This window comes from Panulirus ornatus, chromosome 5 (assembly GCF_036320965.1).
Source record: "Panulirus ornatus isolate Po-2019 chromosome 5, ASM3632096v1, whole genome shotgun sequence".
Classification (NCBI taxonomy): Eukaryota; Metazoa; Arthropoda; class Malacostraca; order Decapoda; family Palinuridae; genus Panulirus; species Panulirus ornatus.
The window spans coordinates 43765472-43785471 of NC_092228.1; the positions used below are offsets into that span (position 1 = coordinate 43765472).

Below are 20000 nucleotides of genomic sequence, written 5' to 3' on the forward strand. Positions count from 1 at the left end.
ATGAAGGGGTGGGGGAGAGTGTAATGATGAAGGGGTGGGGAGGGTGTAATGATGAAGGGGTGGGGAGAGTGTAATGATGAAGGGGTGGGGAGAGTGTAATGTGAAGGGGTGGGTGGAGTGTAATGATGAAGGGGTAGGGAAAGGGGGTAATGATGAAGGGGTGGGGAGAGTGTAATGATGAAGGGTGGGGAGTGTTAATGATGAAGGGGGGGGGAGATGTAATATGAAGGGGTGGGGAGAGTGTAAGATGAAGGGGTTGGGGGGAGTGTAATGTTGAAGGGGTGGGGAGAGTGTAATAATGAAGGGGTTGGGGAGAGTGTAAAGATGAAAAAGGGGGGGGGGAGAGTGTAATGATGAAGGGGGTGGGGAGGTGTAAGATGAAGGGGTGGGGAGAGGTAATAAGGGAAGGGTTGGGGGGGGGGAGTGTAATGAGGAAGGGGTGGGGAGAGGTGTAATGATAAAGGGGGATGGGGGAGTGTAATGATGGGGGGGGTGGGGAGGAGGTTAAATGAAGGGGTGGGGAGTGTAAATGAGGGAATTGGGGTGGGGAATGATGAAGGGGGTGGGAGGTGTAATGATGGGGGTGGGGGAGGTGTAATGGAAGGGGTGGGGAGAGTTGTAATGAAAGGGTTGGGGAGAGGGGTAATAAAGGGGTGGGGAGGGTGAAATGAAGGGGTGGGGAGGGTGTAATGAAGGGGTGGAGAGTGTAAAAAAACCAAAACCCAAAAAACAACCCCCCCCCCAAACCCACCCCAAAAATAAAACCCCCCCCCCCAAACCCACCCCCCCCCCCCCCCCCCCCCCCCCCCCCCCCCCGGAAGGGGTGGGGTGAGTGTAATGATGAAGGGGTATCATGAGCAAGATTGGGGTCCGAGAGGAGAGATCACATGTTGGGGGATTGAGTGGTTAGGGTGATAAGTATTGCACGGGTTTCCATGCTGAGGAAGATTGATGATTGGACGGTGAGGAAGATTGATTACTCGTGGGGATGAGGAAGTTTGATTATCGTGGGTGGGGGAGACTTGATTGATCGTGGGTGGGAAGATAGATTACTCGTGGGTGAGGAAGTTGATTACTCGTGGGTGAGGAAGATTGATTACTCGTGGGTGAGGAAGATTGATTACTCGTGGGTGAGGAAGATTGATTACTCGTGGGTGAGGAAGATTGATTACTCGTGGGTGAGGAAGATTGATTACTCGTGGGTGAGGAAGATTGATTACTCGTGGGTGAGGAAGACTGATTACTCGTGGGTGAGGAAGATTGATTACTCGTGGGTGAGGAAGACTGATTACTCGTGGGTGAGGAAGACTGATTACTCGTGGGTGAGGAAGATTGATTACTCGTGGGTGAGGAAGACTGATTACTCGTGGGTGAGGAAGATTGATTACTCGTGGGTGAGGAAGATTGATTACTCGTGGGTGAGGAAGACTGATTACTCGTGGGTGAGGAAGATTGATTACTCGTGGGTGAGGAAGATTGATTACTCGTGGGTGAGGAAGACTGATTACTCGTGGGTGAGGAAGACTGATTACTCGTGGGTGAGGAAGACTGATTACTCGTGGGTGAGGAAGATTGATTACTCGTGGGTGAGGAAGATTGATTACTCGTGGGTGAGGAAGATTGATTACTCGTGGGTGAGGAAGATTGATTACTCGTGGGTGAGGAAGATTGATTACTCGTGGGTGAGGAAGATTGATTACTCGTGGGTGAGGAAGACTTGATTACTCGTGGGTGAGGAAGATTGATTACTCGTGGGTGAGGAAGATTGATTACTCGTGGGTGAGGAAGACTGATTACTCGTGGGTGAGGAAGACTGATTACTCGTGGGTGAGGAAGATTGATTACTCGTGGGTGAGGAAGATTGATTACTCGTGGGTGAGGAAGATTGATTACTCGTGGGTGAGGAAGATGATTACTCGTGGGTGAGGAAGATGATTACTCGTGGGTGAGGAAGATTGATTACTCGTGGTGTGAGGAAGACTGATTACTCGTGGGTGAGGAAGACTGATTACTCGTGGGTGAGGAAGATTGATTACTCGTGGGTGAGGAAGATTGATTACTCGTGGGTGAGGAAGATGATTACTCGTGGGTGAGGAAGATTGATTACTCGTGGGTGAGGAAGATTGATTACTCGTGGGTGAGGAAGATTGATTACTCGTGGGTGAGGAAGACTGATTACTCGTGGGTGAGGAAGATTGATTACTCGTGGGTGAGGAAGATTGATTACTCGTGGGTGAGGAAGACTGATTACTCGTGGGTGAGGAAGACTGATTACTCGTGGGTGAGGAAGATTGATTACTCGTGGGTGAGGAAGATTGATTACTCGTGGGTGAGGAGATTGATTACTCGTGGGTGAGGAAGACTGATTACTCGTGGGTGAGGAAGATTGATTACTCGTGGGTGAGGAAGATTGATTACTCGTGGGTGAGGAAGATTGATTACTCGTGGGTGAGGAAGAATGATTACTCGTGGGTGAGGAAGATTGATTACTCGTGGGTGAGGAAGATTGATTACTCGTGGGTGAGGAAGATTGATTACTCGTGGGTGAGGAAGACTGATTACTCGTGGGTGAGGAAGATTGATTACTCGTGGGTGAGGAAGACTGATTACTCGTGGGTGAGGAAGATTGATTACTCGTGGGTGAGGAAGATTGATTACTCGTGGGTGAGGAAGATTGATTACTCGTGGGTGAGGAAGACTGATTACTCGTGGGTGAGGAAGATTGATTACTCGTGGGTGAGGAAGATTGATTACTCGTGGGTGAGGAAGACTGATTACTCGTGGGTGAGGAAGATTGATTACTCGTGGGTGAGGAAGATTGATTACTCGTGGGTGAGGAAGACTGATTACTCGTGGGTGAGGAAGACTGATTACTCGTGGGTGAGGAAGATTGATTACTCGTGGGTGAGGAAGATTGATTACTCGTGGGTGAGGAAGATTGATTACTCGTGGGTGAGGAAGATTGATTACTCGTGGGTGAGGAAGACTGATTACTCGTGGGTGAGGAAGATTGATTACTCGTGGGTGAGGAAGATTGATTACTCGTGGGTGAGGAAGATTGATTACTCGTGGGTGAGGAAGATTGATTACTCGTGGGTGAGGAAGACTGATTACTCGTGGGTGAGGAAGACTGATTACTCGTGGGTGAGGAAGACTGATTACTCGTGGGTGAGGAAGATTGATTACTCGTGGGTGAGGAAGACTGATTACTCGTGGGTGAGGAAGACTGATTACTCGTGGGTGAGGAAGATTGATTACTCGTGGGTGAGGAAGATTGATTACTCGTGGGTGAGGAAGATTGATTACTCGTGGGTGAGGAAGACTGATTACTCGTGGGTGAGGAAGACTGATTACTCGTGGGTGAGGAAGACTGATTACTCGTGGGTGAGGAAGATTGATTACTCGTGGGTGAGGAAGATTGATTACTCGTGGGTGAGGAAGACTGATTACTCGTGGGTGAGGAAGATTGATTACTCGTGGGTGAGGAAGATTGATTACTCGTGGGTGAGGAAGATTGATTACTCGTGGGTGAGGAAGATTGATTACTCGTGGGTGAGGAAGACTGATTACTCGTGGGTGAGGAAGATTGATTACTCGTGGGTGAGGAAGATTGATTACTCGTGGGTGAGGAAGATTGATTACTCGTGGGTGAGGAAGATTGATTACTCGTGGGTGAGGAAGACTGATTACTCGTGGGTGAGGAAGAATGATTACTCGTGGGTGAGGAAGATTGATTACTCGTGGGTGAGGAAGATTGATTACTCGTGGGTGAGGAAGATTGATTACTCGTGGGTGAGGAAGACTGATTACTCGTGGGTGAGGAAGATTGATTACTCGTGGGTGAGGAAGACTGATTACTCGTGGGTGAGGAAGACTGATTACTCGTGGGTGAGGAAGAATGATTACTCGTGGGTGAGGAAGATTGATTACTCGTGGGTGAGGAAGATTGATTACTCGTGGGTGAGGAAGACTGATTACTCGTGGGTGAGGAAGAATGATTACTCGTGGGTGAGGAAGATTGATTACTCGTGGGTGAGGAAGATTGATTACTCGTGGGTGAGGAAGATTGATTACTCGTGGGTGAGGAAGACTGATTACTCGTGGGTGAGGAAGATTGATTACTCGTGGGTGAGGAAGACTGATTGCTCGTGGGTGAGGAAGATTCATTACTGTATCATGAGGAAGATGGATTACTGCGCGATGAGGAAGACAGATTTTTTTTCTGGGTGAGTAAGATGGATTGACCTACAGGATAGGGTAGAGGGTACGACCCTTGAACACGACGGTATACGACCCTTGAACACGACGGTATACGACCCTTGAACACGACGGTATACGACCCTTGAACACGACGGTATACGACCCTTGAACACGACGGTATACGACCCTTGAACACGACGGTATACGACCCTTGAATACGACGGTATACGACCCTTGAACACGAGACGGTATACGACCCTTGAACACGACGGTATACGACCCTTGAACACGACGGTATACGACCCCTTGAACACGACGGTATACGACCCTTGAACACGACGGTATACGACCCCTTGAACACGACGGTATACGACCCTTGAACACAACGGTATACGACCCTTGAACACGACGGTATACGACCCTTGAACACGACGGTATACGACCCTTGAACACGACGATATACGACCCTTGAGCACGAGACGGTATACGACCCTTGAACACGACGGTATACGACCCTTGAACACGACGGTATACGACCCTTGAACACGACGGTATACGACCCTTGAGCACGAGACGGTATACGACCCTTGAACACGACGGTATACGACCCCTTGAACACGAGACGGTATACGACCCTTGAACACGACGGTATACGACCCTTGAACACGACGGTATACGACCCTTGAACACGACGGTATACGACCCCTTGAACACGAGACGGTATACGACCCTTGAACACGACGGTATACGACCCTTGAACACGAGACGGGGTATACGACCCCTTATATAAGGGGCCAGGTGGTTTCTCTGTGGACCAGCTGCTGTGGAAGCAACTACCCACCCACCTCCACCCTCCACCTCCACCCCTCCACCTACCCACCTCCTCCCCTCCACCTCCACTCCCTCCCCCCTTACAACTACCCTCCACCTACCCACCCCACCTCCACCCTCCACCTATCCTCCCCCCTCCACCTTCCCCCCCAACTCCACTCCCTCCCCCCTTACAACTACCCTCCACCTACCCACCCCACCTCCACCCTTCCACCCTCCACCTCCACCTTCCCTCCCTCCACCTTCCCCCTTCCCCCCCACCTCCACTCCCTCCCCCCATACAACTACCCTCCACCTACCCACCCCACCTCCACCCCTCTACCTATCCTCCACCTTCCCTCCCTCCACCCTCCCTTACAACTACGACCCACATCAACACGTACGTGTATATACATACGTGCCACCTCCTGAAGCAGAGAAGGTGTTGTTGACCTTGTCGTATTGATCAAAACCGTGTGGCCAGCCCTAACAAACGTAGTGGTGGTGGTGGTTGTGGTGGTGGAGTAGTGGGTGGGGGCGCTGCTGTGGTGGAGTAATGGGGAGGGGGGTTGTGGTGGAGTAATTGGGGGGGTGCTTTGGAGTAATGGTGGTTGTAGTGGAGTAATGGTGGTTGTAGTGGAGTAATGGGGAGGGGGCTGCTGTGGTGGAGAATGGGGAGGGGGGGTTGTGGTGGAGTACTGGGTGGGGGGTTGTGGTGGAGTAATGGGGGAGGGGGTTGTGGTGGAGTACTGGGGGAGGGGGGTTGTGGTGGAGTACTGGGGGAGGGGGGTTGTGGTGGAGTAATGGGGAGGGTGGTTGTGGTGGAGTACTGGGTGGGGGGGTTGTGGTGGAGTACTGGGTGGGGGAGTTGTGGTGGAGTAATGGTGGTTGTGGTGGAGTAATGGTGGTTGTTGTGGAGTAATGGGAGCTGTGGTGGAGTAATGGTGGTTGTGGTGGAGTAATGGTGGTTGTGGTGGAGTAATGGTGGTTGTGGTGGAGTAATGGGAGCTGTTGTGGTGGAGTAACGGAGGCTGTGGTGGAGTAATGGTGGTTGTGGTGGAGTAATGGAAGTTGTGGTGGAGTAATGGGAGCTGTTGTGGTGGAGTAACGGGGGCTGTGGTGGAGTTATGGTGGTTGTGGTGGAGTAATGGTGGCTGTTGTTGTGGTGGAGTAATGGTGGTTGTGGTGGAGTAATGGTGGCTGTTGTGGCGGTGGAGTATTGGGGTTGTGGTGGATTAATGGAGGCTGTTGTGGTGGAGTATTGGGGTTGTGGTGGAGTAATGGGGGCTGGCGTAGAGTAACGGTGGCTGTGGTGGAGTAATGGTGGTTGTGGTGGAGTAATGGGGGTTGTGGTGGTGGAGTAATGGTGGCTGTTCTGGTGGAGTAATGGTGGCTGTTCTGGTGGAGTAATAGTGGCTGTGGTGGAGTAATGGTGGCTGCTGTGGTGGAGTAATGGTGGCTGCTGTGGTGGAGTAATGGTGGCTGCTGTGGTGGAGTAATGGTGGCTGCTATGGTGGAGTAATAATACCTTCCAAAGTGCAAGGATTCGAACCCAGACCTTTTTGGGTTACGAGTGAGAAAGAACATAGCCCACGCATCTCCAGCGTAGGAGGCAACCAGAAATTGAGGGGGGGGGGAGTGGGGGGGAAACTGAAACCTCCCTTCCTGTATTATCACCTCCAAAAAAAGTAATACATAATACAGATATCCCTACGTATCCAAACTTACTTAAAAAAAAACAAAAAAAAACATAAAAAACATAAAAATCTATTAAATTTCACCCCCAAAAAATTTTAATCACGAATTCGTAATTAATTTTATTATTTTCTTTTTAAACTCGTATTTCAAAACACTGAAGACCATGCTATACTGTAATGCTGTAAAGTCGGTTTTCCCTCTGCCATCTCGTACCGAATACGACTCTACGCACAGTAGAAATTACATTGCGTAATGGCGTAGATAAATATACAAAAAAAAAGTAGAAACCTCTTTCGCCTCGATTGTCAGTAGAAAACGCGGTACAGGTCAAAGAACAGGACCGTCTTCGCCACTGTAGCAAGTAGAAAACGCTATACTACTCCTAGAAACCATCTTGATCTTATATGTATAAAGTAGAAACCCACTTGGATCAATGCGATAACGTTCTATATACCAAGTGGTGTAAGTAGAAACCACAGAGATATCACACCAGAGACCAGAGAACGCTGTGTGTACGTCTGTACATACCAAGTGGTGTAAGTAGAAACCACAGAGATATCACACCAGAGACCAGAGAACGCTGTGTGTACGTCTGTACATACCAAGTGGTGTAAGTAGAAACCACAGAGATATCACACCAGAGACCAGAGAACGCTGTGTGTACGTCTGTACATACCAAGTGGGGTAAGTAGAAACCACAGACATATCACACCAGAGACCAGAGAACGCTGTGTGTACGTCTGTACATACCAAGTGTTGTAAGTAGAAACCACAGACATATCACACCAGGGACCAGAAACGCTGTGTGTACGTCTGTACATACTATGTGGTTTAAGTAGAAACCACAGATATCACATCAGAGACCAGAGAACGCTGTGTGTACGTCTGTACATACCAAGTGGTGTAAGTAGAAACCACAGAGATATCACACCAGGGACCAGAGAACCCTGTGTGTACGTCTGTATATACCATGTGGTTTAAGTAGAAACCACAGAGATATCACATCAGAGACCAGAGAACGCTGTGTGTACGTCTGTACATACCAAGTGGTGTAAGTAGAAACCACAGACATATCGCACCAGAGATCAGAGAACGCTGTGTGTACGTCTATAGAAACCACACTTGAAAACATCATTAGATAACTCCTTATGTGCCCACTAGCGTAAGTAGAAACCCTATACGGGCAACGCCGTAAATGGGAATAGATGTAAAGTAGAAACCCCTTTGGAATAAACACGGTTGTTTACACGAACAACTGTAAACAACCGCTAATGTAAACAATACAAACATAATAATATTAATAATAATAATAATAATAATAATAATAATAATATTGATAATAGTAATAATAATAATAATAATAATAATAATAATAATAATAATAATAATATTGATAATAGTAATAATAATAATAATAATAATAATAATAATAATAATAATAATAATAATATTATAATAGTAATAATAATAGTAATAATAATAATAATAATAATAATAATAATAATAATAATAATAATAATAATATTATAATAGTAATAATAATAGTAATAATAATAATAATAATAATAATAATAATAATAATAATAATAATAATAATATTGATAATAGTAATAATAATAATAATAATAACAATAATAATAACAATAATAATAATAACAGTAATAATAATAATAATAATAACAACAACAACAATAAAAACAGCATAAATCTATATAAATTCTTTAAGGGTTACTTACTATTAAACATGACATGGAAGTAGGCCGAAGCCGCAGCCAGCACGACCCGATGCGCGAATACGGACACGGCCCCGGCCACCAGCTCGATGTCGCACAACTGTGGTGGATAGAGAGTGTACGTGTTAGCACACGACAACAAACCACCACCCCGTCGTCCGAATACGTCCACGAGATATTGTCATATATCTTGTTAAATAGCATTATTATGTTCATAAAAGGGTTGTGGTGGGGGGGTAAGGTGAGAGGTGTGGCCAGTGTGTGTGTGTGTGTGTGTGTGTGTGTGTGTGTCTGGAGGTGACAGGTGTGGCCAGGGCGTGTGTGTGTGTGTGTGTGTGTGTGTGTGTCTGGAGGTGACAGGTGTGGCCAGGGCGTGTGTGCGTTGTGTGTGTGTGTGTGTGTGTGTGTGTGTGTGTGTGTGTGTGTGTGTGTGTGTGTGTGTGGAGGTGACAAGTGTGGCCAAGGTGTGTGTGTGTGTGTGTGTGTGTGTGTGTGTGTGTGTGTGTGTGTGTGTGTGTGTGTGTGTGTGTGTGTGTGGAGGAGGCAGGTGTGGCCAGAGTGTGTGTGTGTGTGTGTGTGTGTGTGTGTGTGTGTGTGTGTGTGTGTGTGTGGAGGAGGCAGGTGTGGCCAGAGTGTGTGTGTGTGTGTGTGTGTGTGTGTGTGTGTGTGTGTGGAGGAGGCAGGTGTGGCCAGAGTGTGTGTGTGTGTGTGTGTGTGTGTGTGTGTGTGTGTGTGTGTGTGTGGAGGAGGCAGGTGTGGCCAGAGTGTGTGTGTGTGTGTGTGTGTGTGTGTGTGTGTGTGTGTGTGTGTGTGTGTGTGTGTGTGTGGAGGAGGCAGGTGTGGCCAGAGAGAGAGAGAAAGTGTGTGTGTGTGTGTGTGTGTGTGTGTGTGTGTGTGTGTGGAGAAGGCAGGTGTGGCCAGAGAGAGAGTGTGTGTGTGTGTGTGTGTGTGTGTGTGTGTGTGTGTGTGGAGGAGGCAGGTGTGGCCAGAGTGTGTGTGTGTCTGGAGTTGACAGGTGTGTGTGTGTGTGTGTGTGTGTGTGTGTGTAGTGAGGGCCAAGGTAACAGGTGTGTCTCAAGGGCCACATGGTGTGGCCTTTGTGGCACGCGCAGGTGAGGGCAGACGAGAGAGAGAGAGAGAGAGAGAGAGAGAGAGAGAGAGAGAGAGAGAGAGAGAGAGAGAGAGAGAGAGAGAGAGAGACACTTGTCTGGGTCAGGGAAGACAGCAGGTGTTTAGGGGGGACCTAAAATCGAGGTCAGAGAAGACTCGAATCAATGACCGAAACCAAGACGAAACGAACGACTCTGTATGGTGACTCTCTCTCTCTCTTCCTGCTCGTTTTCTTTTTATATATCATAACGAGAAAAGGATATTCTATACAGAGAGAGAGAGATAATGTCTCATTGAAGGGTTTCAGTATATCTTGTGAGACTGGCTTCGAACAGATCGAAGCTTCGAAATGAACGCGGCATTGAAGCAAGTGAAGCTCCGGAGTGAGTGTGGTTTTACTAAGGATTTTGGCTTCGAACAGAGGCAAGCATCGAGGTGAACGCGGCTATGAACCAAGTGAAGCTCCGGAGTGAGTGAGGTTTCAAAAGAGAAAACTGGCTTCGAACAGAGCGAAGCTTCGAGATGAACGCGGCTATGAACCAAGTGATGAAGCTCCGGACCGAGTGAGGTTTTAAAATGGATTTTGGCTTCGAACAGAGCGAAGCTTCGAAATGAAGAAGCCATTGAACCAAGCGACACCCCGGGGTGTGTTAGGGTGTCCCAAATAAAAACAGAGGCATCGAACCGAGACTTGAACGCGGCATCAACCCACCATCACAAGTTCCAAGAGGTCCAAAGCAGTTAACTTTGAGGGAAAGGAAGGCAATAAATGATAAAAATGATAGGGAAATGATAAGAAAGATAAGGAAATAAGAAAGATAAGGAAATGATAAGAAAGATAAGGAAATAAGAAAGATAAGGAAATGATAAGAAAGATAAGGAAATAAGAAAGATAAGGAAATGATAAGAAAGATAAGGAAATAAGAAAGATAAGGAAATGATAAGAAAGATAAGGAAATAAGAAAGATAAGGAAATGATAAGAAAGATAAGGAAATAAGATAAGGAAATGATAAGAAAGATAAGGAAATGATAAGAAAGATAAGGAAATAAGAAAGATAAGGAAATGATAAGAAAGATAAGGAAATAAGAAAGATAAGGAAATGATAAGAAAGATAAGGAAATAAGAAAGATAAGGAAATGATAAGAAAGATAAGGAAATAAGAAAGATAAGGAAATGATAAGAAAGATAAGGAAATAAGAAAGATAAGGAAATGATAAGATAAGGAAATGATAAATATGATAAGTGATAAGAAAGATAAGGAAATGATAAGAAAAATAAGGAAATGATAAAAATGATAAGGAAATGATAAGAAAGATAAGGAAATAAGAAAGATAAGGAAATGATAAAAATGATAAGGAAATGATAAGAAAGATAAGGAAATGATAAGAAAGATAAGGAAATTATAAAAATGATAAGGAAATGATAAGAAAGATAAGGAAATGATAAGAAAGATAAGGAAATGATAAAAATGATAAGGAAATGATAAGAAAGATAAGGAAATGATAAGAAAGATAAGGAAATGATAAGAAAGATAAGGAAATGATACGAAAGATAAGGAAATGATAAGAAAGATAAGGAAATGATACGAAAGATAAGGAAATGATAAGAAAGATAAGGAAATGATACGAAAGATAAGGAAATGATAAGAAAGATAGGGAAATGATAAGAAAGATAAGGAAATGATAAGAAAGATAAGGAAATGATAAGAAAGATATGGAAAAGATACGAAAGATAAGGAAATGATAAGAAAGATAAGGAAATGATAAGAAAGATAAGGAAATGATAAGAAAGATAAGGAAATGATAAGAAAGATAAGGAATAAGATGTCATGGATACTCACTCAGTCACTCAACCTTGAGCGATGAGTAAACAAGGGTGTATGGTGGCACTCACCTGGTTATTCATCCTGAGTTTACTCACCTGGTTATTCATCCTGAGTTTACTTACCTGGGTATTCATCCTGAGTTTACTCACCTGGTTATTCATCCTGAGTTTACTCACCTGGTTATTCATCCTGAGTTTACTCATCTGGTTATTCATCCTGAGTTTACTCACATGGTTATTCATCCTGAGTTTACTCACCTGGTTATTCATCCTGAGTTTACTCATCTGGTTATTCATCCTGAGTTTACTCACCTGGTTATTCATCCTGAGTTTACTCACCTGGTTATTCATCCTGAGTTTACTCACCTGGGTACTGTTCCTGAGTTTACTCACCTGGGTATTCATCCTGAGTTTACTCACCTGGGTATTCATCCTGAGTTTACTCACCTGGTTATTCATCCTGAGTTTACTCACCTGGGTATTCATCCTGAGTTTACTCACCTGGTTATTCATCCTGAGTTTACTCACCTGGGTATTCATCCTGAGTTTACTCACCTGGATATTCATCCTGAGTTTACTCACCTGGTTATTCATCCTGAGTTTACTCACCTGGGTATTCATCCTGAGTTTACTCACCTGGATATTCATCCTGAGTTTACTCACCTGGGTATTAAGTTTACTCACCTGGGTATTCATCCTGAGTTTACTCACCTGGGTATTCATCCTGAGTTTACTCACCTGGTTATTCATCCTGAGTTTACTCACCTGGTTATTCATCCTGAGTTTACTCACCTGGTTATTCATCCTGAGTTTACTCACCTGGTTATTCATCCTGAGTTTACTCACCTGGGTATTCATCCTGAGTTTACTCACCTGGATATTCATCCTGAGTTTACTCACCTGGTTATTCATCCTGAGTTTACTCACCTGGGTATTCATCCTGAGTTTACTCACCTGGATATTCATCCTGAGTTTACTCACCTGGGTATTAAGTTTACTCACCTGGGTATTCATCCTGAGTTTACTCACCTGGGTATTCATCCTGAGTTTACTCACCTGGTTATTCATCCTGAGTTTACTCACCTGGTTATTCATCCTGAGTTTACTCACCTGGTTATTCATCCTGAGTTTACTCACCTGGTTATTCATCCTGAGTTTACTCACCTGGGTATTAAGTTTACTCACCTGGGTATTCATCCTGAGTTTACTCACCTGGGTATTCATCCTGAGTTTACTCACCTGGTTATTCATCCTGAGTTTACTCACCTGGTTATTCATCCTGAGTTTACTCACCTGGTTATTCATCCTGAGTTTACTCACCTGGGTACTGTTCCTGAGTTTACTCACCTGGGTATTCATCCTGAGTTTACTCACCTGGTTATTCATTATAAGTTTACTCACCTGGGTATTCATCCTGAGTTTATTCATAGCCTGGAGGGCCGTGGTGGCGTGGTCGGGCGTGGCGTGGAAGTGGTGGGTGATGGGCTGCGTGGGCGTGCCCACGGGCGTGCTGGGCGTGCTCACCTCGACACTCATCCTCCTGGTGGGCGGGGTTTCGACGAGAGAGAGAGAGAGAGAGAGAGAGAGAGAGAGAGAGAGAGAGAGAGAGAGAGAGAGAGAGAGAGAGAGAGAGGGAGTGGTGGACACACGCCTTCGACTCTGTGCACAGATAAACAAACACCGACTCAGTGATTCAAGTCTCCATAACTGAGCCATAGAGAAACATATATACTTTACTAGATTTAAAAATGTATACTAAAGTAAACCAAACACTTTTAGATCCCCAAATTACCTTTCTCTCTACTTTCTGTTCTTCTGTTTCCTGTATTCAAATGTATACTAAAGTAAACAAACACTTTTAGATCCCCAAATTACCTTTCTCTCTACTTTATGTTCTTCTGTTTCCTGTATTCAAATGTATACTAAAGTAAACAAACACTTTTAGATCCCCAAATTACCTTTCTCTCTACTTTATGTTCTTTTATTTCCTAGATTTAAATGTATACTAAAGTAAACCAAACACTTTTACATTCCCAAATTACTTTTAGAACCCAAATTACCTTTCTCTCTACTTTATGTTCTTTTATTTCCTGTATTCAAATGTATACTAAAGTAAACCAAACACTTTTAGATCCCTAATTACCTTTCTCTCTACTTTATGTTCTTCTGTTTCCTGGGTTTAAATGTATACTAAAGTAAACCAAACACTTTTAGATCCCCTAATTACCTTTCTCTCTACTTTATGTTCTTCTGTTTCCTGGGTTTAAATGTATACTAAAGTAAACCAAACACTTTTAGATCCCCTAATTACCTTTCTCTCTACTTTATGTTCTTCTGTTTCCTGGGTTTAAATGTATACTAAAGTAAACCAAACATTTTTAGATCCCCTAATTACCTTTCTCTCTACTTTATGTTCTTCTGTTTCCTGGGTTTAAATGTATACTAAAGTAAACCAAACACTTTTAGATCCCAAATTACCTTTCTCTCTACTTTATGTCCTTCCGTGTTTACCTCAACGTACAGGGAGTGAAGTGGTTCACTTTCGTGAAGTGGTTTACTTTCGTGAAGTGGTTTACTTTCGTCAAGTGGTTTACTTTCGTGAAGTGGTTTACTTTCGTCAAGTGGTTTACTTTCGTTTCCGAAACGTGATCAACGTAATGTCTCTTTCCACACAGCATCTCAAAGGTTTGGGGATTACATTACCTCGTTACACCTGTGGTTTACACCCTTGTGCCGCATGCGGTGGGGTAAGGCTTGTACCCAAAGTGTGGCTGTGGGTGTTGCTTGTATACAAGTCTGACTGTGGTAGGGAAGGCTTGTACTATTAAGTGGTTGTGGTGGTGAGGCTTGTACAACTTGTGTGGTCGTGGTGGTGAGGCTTGTACACTTGTGTGGTGGTGAGGCTTGTACAACTTGTGTGGTCGTGGTGGTGAGGCTTGTACACTTGTGTGGTCGTGGTGGTGAGGCTTGTACACTTGTGTGGTTGTGGTGGTGAGGCTTGTACACTTGTGTGGTCGTGGTGGAAAGGCTTGTGTCCTAATGTGTCTGTGGTGTTGCTTGTATACAAGTCTGGCTGTGGTAAGGAAGCTTGTATACAAGTCTGGCTGTGGTAAGGAAGCTTGTATACAAGTCTGGCTGTGGTAAGGGAAGCTTGTACAATTGTGTGGCTAAAGTCTTGAAGCTTGTAGTCCTGTGTAGGTGTGGTGGAAAGGCTTGTAGTCTTGTGTGGCGAAGGGGGAGAAAAACTTGTATACTTGTGAAGCTTATTCAAAGAGTCTTTTATGTTAGTTCTAACAAATCTAATAATATCCATCGTGTTTCTAACAAAAACCCACTTCACTCCTCTCCATTGTGTTTTCTAACAAATGCTGCTCCCATGGACTGTGTTTCTAACGAACTTAGATGTGTTATAATGTTATCAAAACACTGTGGTATCCTACGGTGTGTTTCTAACAAATATGTGTTTCTAACGAACTTAAATGTGTTATAATGTTATCAAAACACTGTGGTATCCTACGGTGTGTTTCTAACAAATATAAATGTCCAGTGTTGTTCTAACAACCTCTAATGCCTCTATGTCGTTTAAAAAAAAATATGGAGTGGGAGGGGGTCCTTTTTTTTCCTCGTCCCTCAAAAGGAGGGAAAAAAACGCGAAGGGAGGGAAAAAAACGCGGAGGGGAAAAAAACGCGGAGGGGAAAAAAACGCGTTTTTTCTCCCACTGACCACAGATTAAAATGCCTCCCCTTTGGCTTGTGATTAAACTAACAATCAACTCAGTTTAAATGCCTTGTTTGCCCTAATGACTCGTTTAAATTCCCTGTTTACACATTGTTTCATTAGGAACCCGACTGCAATATTCTGATCCAAAATTCTACAAATCTTGTCTTAATTCTTCAATATTTTCTTTCAGAAAAAAATAGGCCTTTACCCCATGATGCAAAATGAACACTACAACCTCCACGTTGTATAATACAACAGGCTCCTCCGTAGCCATAATACAATACAGTAGGCACCTCCATCTGCACGACACAATACAATAGACACTCCATCATACAATACACTACAGTAGGCACTAAGGACAACATAATCCAAGTCTTTCACCAGCATAACCTTACTAATCATATATATATATATATATATATATATATATATATATATATATATATATATATATATATATATATATATATATATATATATATATATTCCTATGAGTCCATGGGGGAAAATGAAACACGAAAAGTTCCCAAGTGCACTTTCGTGTCATAATCACATCATCAGGGGAGACACAAGAAAGAAATGTAACAGTTCATTTGATATACAATCACATGGACAATCATATGTTTATCAAATGGCGTCCTAGCTTCGTCTCTTCGATGTTTATCAACTGACTGTTATATTTCTCTCTTGTGTCTCCCCTGATGATGTGATTATGACACGAAAGTGCACTTGGGAACTTTTCGGGTTTCATTTTCCCCGTGGACTAATAGGAATATATATATATATATATATATATATATATATATATATATATATATATATATATATATATATATATATATTTTATTATTATACTTTGTCGCTGTCTCCCGCGTTAGCGAGGTAGCGCAAGGAAACAGACGAAAGAATGGCCCAACCCACTCACATACACATCCACACAAGCACATATACATACCTATACATCTCAACGTATACATATATATACAAACATGTGTATGGGGGTGGGTTGGGCCATTCTTTCGTCTGTTTCCTTGCGCTACCTCGCTCACGCGGGAGACAGCGACAAAGCCAAATAAATATAAAATAAATCAATAAAATAAACAACGTATGAATAGTAATTTTCACCTTATGACGTACGGCGTTTTAGCTCTTAAAAGCACACACACACACACACTCCCTTTTTCAACACTTCATTTTCATCTCTTGATCAATTCTTGTCTATTTTCGAAGTTGGAAGATGTATATATAAGACAGCTGGTCCCTTAGGGGCAAAAAAAAAAGGGGCTTCTTCTGTTCTCCACTTCTGTTCTCCACTGCTGTTCTGTTCTTCTTCTTAAGATGCTTGTGTTCTTCTAAAGTTCATGAAGACCATGTTAGAACACACCGGATGCGAGGGTCCTGCCTCGTCTGGGTTCCTGTGTGGGGAGAGAGAAAGAGAAGATACAGTGTGTGTGTGTGAGAGAGAGAGAGAGAGAGAGAGAGAAAGGGATATGGGTGAGCCTTTGGGGAGAGAGAGAGAGAGAGAGAGAGAGAGAGAGAGAGAGAGAGAGAGAGAGAGAGAGAGAGAGAGATAGGTTAGCCTTTGGAGAGAGAGAGAGAGAGAGAGAGAGAGAGAGAGAGAGAGAGAGATATGGGTGAGCCTTTGGGGAGAGAGATAGAGAGAGAGAGAGAGAGAGAGAGAGAGAGAGAGAGAGAGAGAGAGAGAGAGAGAGAGAGAGAGAGAGAGGTTAGCCTTTGGGGGAGAGAGAGAGAGAGAGAGAGAGAGAGAGAGAGAGAGAGAGAGAGAGAGAGAGAGAGAGGGTAGCCTTTGGAGAGAGAGAGAGAGAGAGAGAGAGAGAGAGAGAGAGAGAGAGAGAGAGAGAGAGAGAGAGAGAGAGAGAGAGAGAGAGAGAGAGAGAGAGAGAGAGAGAGAGAGAGAGAGAGAGAGAGAGAGAGAGAGAGAGAGAGATATGGGTGAGCCTTTGGAGAGAGAGAGAGAGAGAGAGAGAGAGAGAGAGAGAGAGAGAGAGAGAGAGAGAGAGAGAGATAGGTTAGCCTTTGGAGAGAGAGAGAGAGAGAGAGAGAGAGAGAGAGAGAGAGAGAGAGAGAGAGAGAGAGAGAGAGCAGATGCATTAACCCCCTGGTGTAGAGTGTTGGTACAAAAAGCAATCGTGAAAGAATGTATATTGTAGCCATGGATAAAACACACACCAAGATACGTCCAGCGGTCTGTGTTGCGTCCACGGTGTTGCGTCCACGGTCTGTGTTGCGTCCACGGTCTGTGTTGCGTCCACGGTCTGTGTTGCGTTTGCACAGACGCAGCACAGACGCTGGATTCTGTTTCGCACCTTCAGCGGGTCCTGAAGACAGATGGAAACAGAAAAGACACAGCCCCGTCGACAGAAAGAGAACCAAAAACCCTAATTGGAATTCCAATCTTATGACATGATCCGTGGACCGTGTGCTTTGGTCTCGGTCCATCCTTTGCGGCAGCTGAGGGGGGGGGAGTGGATGTGACAACAAGAGGCCATTTTGCGTTTGTTCTTGACGCTCAAATTCGCTGAAGCGGGGATGGGGGGGAGAGGAATTTACCAGGTGTAATATCTATCTATCTATCCAGTGGATAGGACACCTCAAATCCACGGGCAGGACGTCTCTAGACGACGGATAGGACTTCCCTGACCCAAGGAGAAGAGGACGTCCCTTACCAATGGATAAGACACAAGGAGAAGACATCCCTATGGATAAGACACAAGGAGAAGACATCCCTTACCCATGGAGAAGACATCCCTTACCAATGGATAAGACACAAGGAGAAGACATCCCTTACCCATGGATAAGACACAAGGAGAAGACATCCCTTACCCATGGATAAGACACAAGGAGAAGACATCCCTTACCAATGGATAAGACACAAGGAGAAGACATAAGACACAAGGAGAAGACATCCCTTACCCATGGATAAGACACAAGGAGAAGACATAAGACACAAGGAGAAGACATCCCTTACCCATGGATAAGACATAAGGAGAAGACATAAGACACAAGGAGAAGACATCCCTTACCCATGGATAAGACACAAGGAGAAGACATAAGACACAAGGAGAAGACATCCCTTACCCATGGATAAGACACAAGGAGAAGACATAAGACACAAGGAGAAGACATCCCTTACCCATGGATAAGACATAAGGAGAAGACATAAGACACAAGGAGAAGACATCCCTTACCAATGGATAAGACATAAGACCCAAGGAGAAGACATCCCTTACCCATGGATAAGACGTCCCTCACCTACGGAGAGGACACTGAGCCGAATGTCCACTTCAAAAACCTCTAAGTCTCGTGAGGGGGTGGGGGGGTCACGTGCTCCGTGACGTCACACTATTGACTCGCGTCAGTTGCCATGTAGTAAATATACCGACCTGGGTCGGTCGCCACTATGGTCAACCAGTGGTGTCAGTTTTGCTTTCCTACGCGTCCCTTCCATTAATCCCATCGTGTGTGAGGGATTAAATCCCAGTAGAACGAGGAGGGAGGAAGGAGGAAGGAGTTCAAATATTAAAAGCCACTCCTAATTCATTTTAAGACAGGATTAAACCAATATAAAATGGGAGTCCTACGATCGCTTCGACCTCACATTGAATTCAACTACCTTCCTAATAATTGCATTCTGTAGCAGGAACCCGGATTTTACAGGATTACAACACACACACACACACACACACACACACACACACACACACCACACACACACACACACACACACACGAACACGGCTGTTAAACCTGTATTTATAAACAAAAAACTATGCCTTCAGAGAACACACGGGGGTTTGGTCTGCTTCCCTGCAGGCCATGAAGTGCTTGCAATGTGTGTCTCTCCCTGCGTGTGGTGTGGGCGTCTATCCTCGGTTTTAGCGTGCGTCCACCCGAGCTTAAAGTGTGGGGTCTATCCTTGCTTGCACTATGCGTCTATCCGTGTTTGAAGCGTCTATCTTTGCTTGTGGTATGCGTCTATTCTTGCTTGAAGTAAGCGTCTATCCTGGCTTGTAATGTGCGCCTATCCTTGCTTGAAGTGTGCGTCTATCCTGGCTTGTAATGTGCGTCTATCCGTGCTTGAAGTGTGCGTCTATCCTTGCTTCTAGTGTGCGTCTCTTTGCCTGTAGTGTTTGTCTATCCGTACTTGAAGTGAGCGTCTATCCTGGCTTGTAATGTGCGTCTATCCTTGCTTGAAAGGTGCGTCTATCCTTGCTTCTAGTGTGCGTCTCTTTGCTTGTAGTGTTTGTCTATCCGTACTTGAAGTAAGCGTCTATCCTGGCTTGTAATGTGCGTCTATCCTTGCTCGGTGTGCGTCTATCCTTGCTTAAAGTATGCGTCTATCCTTGCTTGAAGTGTGCGTCTATCCTTGCTCGGTGTGCGTCTATCCTTGCTTGAAGTGTGCGTCTATCCTTGCTCGGTGTGCGTCTATCCTTGCTTGAAGTGTGTCTATCCTTGCTCGGTGTGCGTCTATCCTTGCTTGAAGTGTGCGTCTATCCTTGCTTGAAGTGTGCGTCTACGCTTGCTTAAAGTGTGCGTTTATCCTTGCTTGTAGTCTGCGTCGCAAACTACAAGTCTTCCTTCAGTTCCGTTGATACAGTCCTCCACTTCGTCTTCCTCCAATTCCATTTCCACCTAAGACCTTCTGGTGTTGCTCGTTTCATTCCTTTTCCCTTCGAGATGTCATCATATTCTCTACTCCCTCGTTTCTACGTGTCTGTTCTTCCTTCCTCACCTGTTCCGTCATTTCTTTACTCAGTCATCATTTGTAAATGGAGAGGTAGCTTTATATTCATGGGCCAAAGTCTCTCATCCATGCAAAACTTCCACCATAAAAATTTATGTATTTTCCAGCGCGTTTGGAATGTACTTCTTGGACTGGTTT

The 20000-nt window shown here is 44.6% G+C and overlaps 1 protein-coding gene across 1 annotated transcript in view; it reads right to left on the reverse strand.

The window, feature by feature from the left end:
- The window catches only part of LOC139746875 (kelch-like protein 17), a 128806-nt gene that overhangs the window by 91899 nt on the left and 16907 nt on the right, over positions 1-20000 (reverse strand). Inside the window, exons 2-4 of the mRNA XM_071658529.1 lie at positions 16224-16513; positions 12779-13036; positions 8445-8541 (exon numbers count right to left, since the gene is read on the reverse strand). Coding sequence (XP_071514630.1) covers positions 8445-8541; positions 12779-12913 — 232 coding nt within the window. The 5' untranslated portion in view covers positions 12914-13036; positions 16224-16513. The remainder of the gene's footprint in view (positions 1-8444; positions 8542-12778; positions 13037-16223; positions 16514-20000) is intronic.